Source organism: Colius striatus, chromosome 2 (genome assembly GCF_028858725.1).
Source record: "Colius striatus isolate bColStr4 chromosome 2, bColStr4.1.hap1, whole genome shotgun sequence".
Classification (NCBI taxonomy): Eukaryota; Metazoa; Chordata; class Aves; order Coliiformes; family Coliidae; genus Colius; species Colius striatus.
In genome coordinates, this window is record NC_084760.1 from 46914025 (window position 1) to 46921446 (window position 7422).

Genomic DNA, 7422 nt, shown 5'->3' on the forward strand with positions numbered 1-7422 from the left:
ATGAGGGGTATGAGTATCTCTCTGGGTTCCAAAAAGCCATGCAAGTATCAGATCCTGGACCTGCAAGGAGCAAGGTGACAATCTCCAACTCCACGCTAAAGATCTCAAACATCTTGTTTCTTTCAGAGGTCCATCAGATGCCATAGCATTCAGACCAGACTCTCCTCAGGACAGCTCAGCAGGCATGTCAGGGTCAATGTGCTCTTCCAGGGAGGCAAATAAATGTAATGGCAATGATGTGTGGCCTTTGCACCACTGGTTCAAAGTGACTTTCTTGTTTGTGGCTGCTGTACACATTCTCCCCTCCCCATTGTACGTACCTTGGTTGCCTGATGAAACCAAGCTGGGAGGACTGGCTGATTCACCCGAGACTGTGCTGCCGTTCAGACAGACCTGAACAGGCTGAGAATTGGGCAGAGAGGAACCTTCTGAGGTTCAGCAAGGGCAAGTACAGAGTCCTGCACCTGGGAAGGAACAAGCCCCTGCACCAGGACAGGCTGGGGGTGACCTGCTGGAGAGCAGCTCTGCAGAGAGAGACCTGGGAGTGCTGGTAGGCAGCAAATAAACATGAGCAGCAACGTGCCCTCGTGGGCAAGAAGGCCAATGGCATCCTGGGAGGCATGAAGAGTGTGGGCAACAGGTCAAGGGGGGTTCTCCTCTGCCTCTGCTCTGCCCTGGTGAGGCCTCATCCATGAATCGGTGAAATGTTGCTTGGTTGATCTTGGCCTGTGCACAAGTCCTAAAAAACATGCACAACTCTGTCTCACCACAAGTGGTGACGTGACAGGGGTTTAAAGTGATTTTAGTAATGCACTAAAATGCAGGAGGACTTGCCTTGGTGTGTTAAATCTGAGCTTTTGAAGTGCTGCAGTAGCTAGTACCCATCAGCCTACTCTGGCTGAATGAAATGAGCTGGCTGGGGATGATGAAGAGAGAAGTTTAAAAGCATTATTTCACTTCAGATGTCAGCAAGTGGGGGAAAAATCAATAGAAAGCTACAAAAAACATCCCCCATTTCTAGGTTTCCAATACAGCTGCTACAAAAAGGCCCTCATTGCTGGGCTACTTTTGTGTTTCCAATCTGGCATGGAAATCAGAGAATAAGTTGGTTATAAACCTGTGGAGCAGGAAAGAACAAGGGAATGTGGCTGCGACAGAAGACGGTGAGGGCCTGAGGCTGCTCCTATCCCTGGGTCCTGTCTCTGCCCTCCTGCCTGCAGCTCCAAGACAGAATAGGAGATGGAACTCTCCATTGCCCTGCTGACGCCTCATCCAGAGTCCGGTGTCCAGTTCTGGGCTCCCCAGCTCAAGAGAGACAGGGAACTGCTGGAGAGAGGCCACTGCAGGGCTACCAAGGTGCTGAGGGGACTGGAACATCTCTGTGAGGAGGAAAGGCTGCGGGACCTGGGGCTGTTCAGCCTGGAGAAGGCTGAGAGGGTCCTCATTAACACTTAACAAATATTTTAAAGGTGAGTGTGGAGAGGATGGGGCCAGTGTTTGTTGTGTGGTGGCCAGTGTCAAGACAAGGGGTAAGGGGCACAAGCTGGAACCCAGCAAATGCCACTGACACAGGAGGAGAAACTTGTTTGGTGTTGAGGTGAGGGAGCCCTGGCCCAGGCTGCCCAGGGAGGGTGTGGAGGCTCCTTCTCTGGAGGTTTCCAAACCCGCCTGGACACGTTCGTGTGCCCCCTGATGGAGGGGAAGCTGCTTGAGCAGGGGCTTGTGCTGGATGAGCTCTGCAGGGCCCTGCCAACACCCACCATTCTGGGATTCTGTAATTCATAGTTAGTCCCATCACTGGCAAGACGTTCCTGGGTGATCTCCACCACAGTGAGTAGTGCTCTGGCTGGGGCAGAGCTGCCTTTCTACCCTGTCAGGGGCAGCAGCATCTGCAGGGGTAGACTGGGGGCGTTTTGCCAGACAGAGACCCCATCAAACCAAGACAATCCCCTGTCTGTGCTCAATTTTGCCTTGGCCCATTGATCATCTGAAATGGCAGGAGGAGCTGCATGGTGGGCAACCACTCCCTCTCTTTGGAGGCCATGGACAAAGAGCATCCCTGGATGGAGGCTGACAGATGTGCCCAGCACACCAAGCCTGAGACAGCAGGCAGCTCCCTCTCCTTTATTTTCCCATTATTCTTCTTCTGGCTGGAAAATCACTGTGGTCAGAGTGGGTGCCATCACTTAGGATCGGTTCTCAAAAAAGCTGTCTCGATTCTTTCTCTCCCGGGCAGTGACTCTTTTCCCCGAGGGGAAGGTCTGGTAGGTCCTCAGGTTCAACGGTGACACTCGCAGCAAATGCCAGCGGGTCTTCAGGCTGAGTGGTGGTCTAGGGAGAAGCAGAGCACCAAGTATGGTTATGGAGGTGCAGACAGGGATTATTGAGGCGCAGGCAGGGCTCAGGGCACTATTCCAAGCACACTGCGGCATGACAGCCCCAGCACTGTTCACCCCAGCAGAGCTGCAGAAGTAGGAGAGCTTGCTACATTGTCTCCCCAAAGGAACTTGTTAAGTGTAATCTGCCACTGAGCTGATGCAAGCCCAGGGCTCACAATTCTTGCAAGCTGTGAGGGTGGTAAGGCCCTGGCACAGGCTGCCCAGAGAGACTGTGGCTGCCCCATCCCTGTCAGTGTTCAAGGGCAGGTTGGATGGGGCTTGGAGCAGCCTGGTCTGGTGGAAGGTGTCCCTGCCCATGGCAAGGGATTGGAACAAATGAGCTTTTATGTCCCATGACCTCTAGGCCACAAGTATTACTGCTGCAGCAGTTCTGCATATTGATATTACCCAGCTGGGTTCAGTTACTCATCTGGATGAGGAAGGACCCTGTGGAATAGGAAATACTTAGAGAGAGAAAATACAAATCACTTTTGAAACCACCACCACTTGTGCCACTTTGGGGACATGTTGCCTGTCCCTCCATGGGTTGGCCAAATTAAAATAATTGTACAGAATCATGGAATCATTTTGGTTAGAAAAGACCTTTAAGTTCCTTGAGACCACTCCCTCCCTTCACAGTGCCAAGCCCACCACTAACCCAGGTCCCTCAGCACCTCAGCTACACGGCTTTGCAATAGCTCCAGGGGTGGGGACTCCACCAGCTCCCTGGGCAGCCTGGGACAGGGGCTGACAGCCCTCTCAGGGAAAAAGTTCTTACTCAGCTCCAATCTAAACCTCCCCTGAGGCAACTTGAGCCCATTTCCTCTTGTCCTGTCACTCATTACTGGGGGGAAGAGACTGATCCCCACCTCACTACAGCACCTGTCAGGTAGTTGTAGAGAGTGGTCTTGTCTCCCCTCAGTCTCCTTTTTTTAAAGCTAAATGTGGACGTGGGTCAAGGAGCAGTGAGATCCTCAGCAACAAGGAACAGGGGAGTACAGCAGCATGTCAGGGTCAGGATCAGGTCTGGAGATAGCAGTCAGTGTCAAATATAGCCCAAGGGCCACTCAGCAGTGAGACATGTCTGAGGTCGAGTCTGGATTTAGGTCCAGATTGGAGTGGAAGAGATCCAAGAGGGGACTCAGAGCCAACTGTGGCACAGCTTAAAGGTGGGGGCTGAAGGCAAACCTGTGGCTTTAAAGCAGATTCCAAAGGAAAGGAGGTGCTGGTCATCACCTCCAGCTGCTCACAACAGCTCTTATCAGTGCTGGGTCTGACCTTGAGCTCTCATAGCTCAACTCCTGGGAGTGGGATGTGCTCAGGGCACTGAATGCATCTGTTCTACACTATTCACTTCCATCCCTCCTCCTCCTCATCCCACACATTTCTCCTCTGCGCCATGAAACCTGGCCTGGCTGAAGGACAGTCTCCTACTCCTGTTTGTCTTGGAAGGGGAGCAAAGGGCTGATGAAAGCATTAGCCACAACACAGCCAGGACAACGCACTCCATGCCCATCAGTTAAACTCTCCTTTAAGCAGCTTCTCAGAGGTCCAGATACAAATTTTTGCAGATTCACAGGCTCCCAGGGCTGGCTGTAACCAGTCTCACTGTTCTTCTCACAGGACTGCTGTGACTTCCAACTTGCAGCAATGAGGGTCCATCCACCTCCTGGTCTGTGCAAGCAGGACAGTGGCCACAGAGGTGGGATCCAGCCCCCCTAGCTGGTGTCTGCAGGGTTGAAATCAGTCTGGGGCTCCCCTGGGTAAGTATGATGTGCAAACACTTGCAGCAAGGGCCACTGAGATGAGCACACAACATGGGACCCACTTGGAGCACCATATATCTAGCTCTGGATCCTCAGTACAGGGAAGACATGGAGCTGTTGGAATAGGTCCAGAGGAGGCTACGGAGATGATGCGAGGGCTGGAGCCCCTCTGCTGTGGAGACAGACTGAGAGAGTTGGGGGTGTTCAGCCTCGAGAAGAAAAGACTCTGGGAAGACCTTCCAGCAGCCTCCAGTCCCTGAAGGGCTGACAAGAAAGGCCAAAAGCAACATTGTGCCAGGGCCTGGAGGGACAGGACAAGGGGAGTTGGCTCCAAACTGGCAGATAGGAGACTGAGATGGGAATAAGTTCTTCCAAGCTGTGAGGGTGGTGAGGCCCTGGCACAGGTTGCCCAGAGAGAGGCTGTGGCTGCCCCATCCCTGTCAGTGTTCAAGGGCAGGTTGTGTGGGGCTTGGAGCAGCCTGGTCTGGTGGAAGGTGTTCATGCCTGTGTCAGGGGCATGGAACCAGATGAACTTTAAAGGCCCTTCAACCCCCAACCATTTTAGGATTTTATATGAAGGAAAGGCATAGAGATGGGTTCTTCAGCCTCATGAGGAGAAGGCAATGGAGGATCTTATTACTCTCTAGAGTTACCGAAGGGCAGGTAGCAGAGAAGAGAAAATCTACAGCTGTAAGAGGCCGAAGGATGCAGGTGCAAGGTGATAGAACAGAGATGGGCAAAAGTTACAACACAGGCAGATCCACCAGATGTATGGAAAATATATGGAGATATTTATCTGCAGCCCTGTGAAGGTGACTGGAGGGTTGGTTTGTGGGTTTTTTTGGCCTGGTTTTTCCAGTCCTGTTGAGCCACATGAATATAGCACTAGAGGGCACCCACGCATTTCTGCTGGCAGTGCCTCCCACTGCAGCTCAGCTCACAGTCCTGGTGCATTTTCAGCTCATTTCAGCCCCAGTGCAACCATCCCAGGAGGCCAGTGTTGTGCTTGGAGCTCTAGACAAGAGAGAATTCCCTATGTCAGCATTAACTTGCATTTGCCAAGAGGAAAACACTGCTCTGGTACTTGGAAGGCTAAGTATGACCATGGAAGCTGTCAGTGTCATGGGTGTCCAGCTAAAACTGTGGTGGGACATCGGGCCAGCCTGCACAGAAAATGCCAACCAGTAACACACAGCACATGGGTGCGAAATTGGATGGTCTCAGTCGAGTTTGCACAGTGCAGCAATGCCAATTCTTCCCAGGGAGTTTTAGCCTTGCTGTCCTATAGAGACAGACTGAGAGAGTTGGGGATGTTCAGCCTGGAGAAGAGAAGGCTCTGGGGAGACCTTCCAGCAGCCTCCAGTCCCTAAAGGGGCTGACAAGAAAGGCTGAGAGGGACTTTGTGCTGTGCAAGGGCCTGGAAGGACAAGACAAGGGGGGATGGCTCCAAAGTAACAGAGGGGAGACTGAGATGAGCTCTTGGGAAGAAGTTTTTCCAAGCTGTGCGGGTGGTGAGGCCATGGCACAGGTTGCCCAGAGAGGCTGTAGCTGCCCCATCCCTGTCAGTGTTCAAGGGCAGGTTGGATGGGGCTTGGAGCAGCCTGGTCTGGTGGAAGATGTCCCTGCTCAGGACAGAGGATTTGGAATTAAATGAGCTTTAAGGTCCCTTCCAATCCAAGCCACTCTAGGATTTGATGATTCCCTGAATTTGGGCTGTGGCCAGTGCCACAGTGTGGCTGTGGCCATGTCCCCACCACGTTTTACTTTGCCTTTATTCCCACTAAAAATTATTCATGACTGTTTCTATCTCTCTCACTGTGCTTTCAGCCATGGAGAGAAAAACCCAGCTACCCAATCCACATTTTAGCAGTGCTACATCTACTTTTGTCGAACTGTTGTGCACCTGAGATGCTGAGAAGCCCCATCACATGGTTCAACTTCTGCAGCATCTGACCTGACCCTCCCAGAAGAAGCAGCTTCCCTGAACACCCAGCACCACCTTGGCAGGCACAAGAGCTGAGCAGCCCTAAAACATCTCACTGAGAGTGCTGCAGGGAAGCTTCTCCTTCTGGGAGGGTCAGGTTAGATGTTGCAGAAGTTGGACCATGTGAGGAATCTCCATCATCTGTAGTTGCTCTTCACTACCAGAGGGATGCTGAGGTGCTGAAGCGTGTCCAAAGAAGAGCAAAAAACCTGGGCATCTGGAGCACAAGTGTGCTGAGGAGGAGCTGAGGGCCCTGGGCGTGTTCAGCCTGGACAAGAAGAGCCTCAGGGGAGACATCATCACTCTGCAACTCCCTGACAGGAGGTTGTAGCAAGGTGGGGATCAGTCTCTGCTTCCCAGTAATGAATGACAGGACAAGAGGAAATGGCCTCAAGTTGCCCCAGGGGAGGTTTAGATTGGAGCTGAGGAAGAACTTTTTCCCTGAGAGGGTTGTCAGCCCCTGTCCCAGGCTGCCCAGGGAGCTGGTGGAGTCCCCATCCCTGGAGCTGTTGCAAAGCCGTGTAGCTGAGGTGCTGAGGCACATGGGTGGTGGGCTTGGCACTGTGAGGGGAGGGGGTGGACTCGATGAGCTTAAAGGTCTTTTCCAACCAAAATGATTCCGTGATTCTGTACAATTATTTGAGTTTGGTCAACTCATGGAGGGACAGGCAACGTGAGGGGAGAGGTTGGACTTTTATGATCTTAAAGGTTGGAAAAAAAAGCTTCAAAGCCTGTAAGGCTCCCCACCAATTCGTTCCTTTCAGGTTGATCTGATTTCTTCTACTCTCTTTTTTTTTTCCTAGGTCAGAAGGTTTGGATGAAGAGGAGGACTGGGTGTGGGACTGGCTTTCTCCCAGACTTTACCAGCTTCATCCCACTAGTCCAAGTGCTGGACTTGGGTGCCACCACATCCTAGGGATTGCCTGCAGGGCCACTGGTACTCACAGGTCGAGGGGATGAGGGTATGTCTCCTTTTCCTTGGAGGGCAGATCAAAGTAAGGAGAAAGGTACAGCATCCCGCTCCTGTCCCGGTAAAACTCACGGTGCTGCTGGGTCAGCTGCAGATAAAGACAAATATTAAGGTCTTCTGGTTGTCTTTACATAGGGTTTGGGCAGCTGTAGAGGAGGGTTCACCTGCCTCCAGCTCCTGTGTCCTCACCTGATAAAATCTGCTCAGCTCCTGGGACCGGCCATTGTCCAGGTTGAAGCGGGTGCGTAGTGGGGCGCGTGAGCACGAGTCCCAACCCTCTGCTCCATATGTCTTCATGGTCTGAGGACCCTGAGGATATCTCAT

At 52.4% G+C, this 7422-nt stretch overlaps 1 protein-coding gene across 1 annotated transcript; it reads right to left on the bottom strand.

Annotated features, from left to right (window-relative positions):
* Positions 1-2186: 2186 nt before the first annotated feature.
* Positions 2187-7422, bottom strand: CIMIP2C (ciliary microtubule inner protein 2C). Its single transcript, XM_010196357.2, has 3 exons — positions 7288-7422; positions 7074-7186; positions 2187-2331 (listed from the first exon to the last, which is right to left on the bottom strand). The coding sequence occupies exons 1-3, from the start codon at positions 7420-7422 to the stop codon at positions 2187-2189; spliced, it is 393 nt and encodes a 130-aa protein (XP_010194659.2).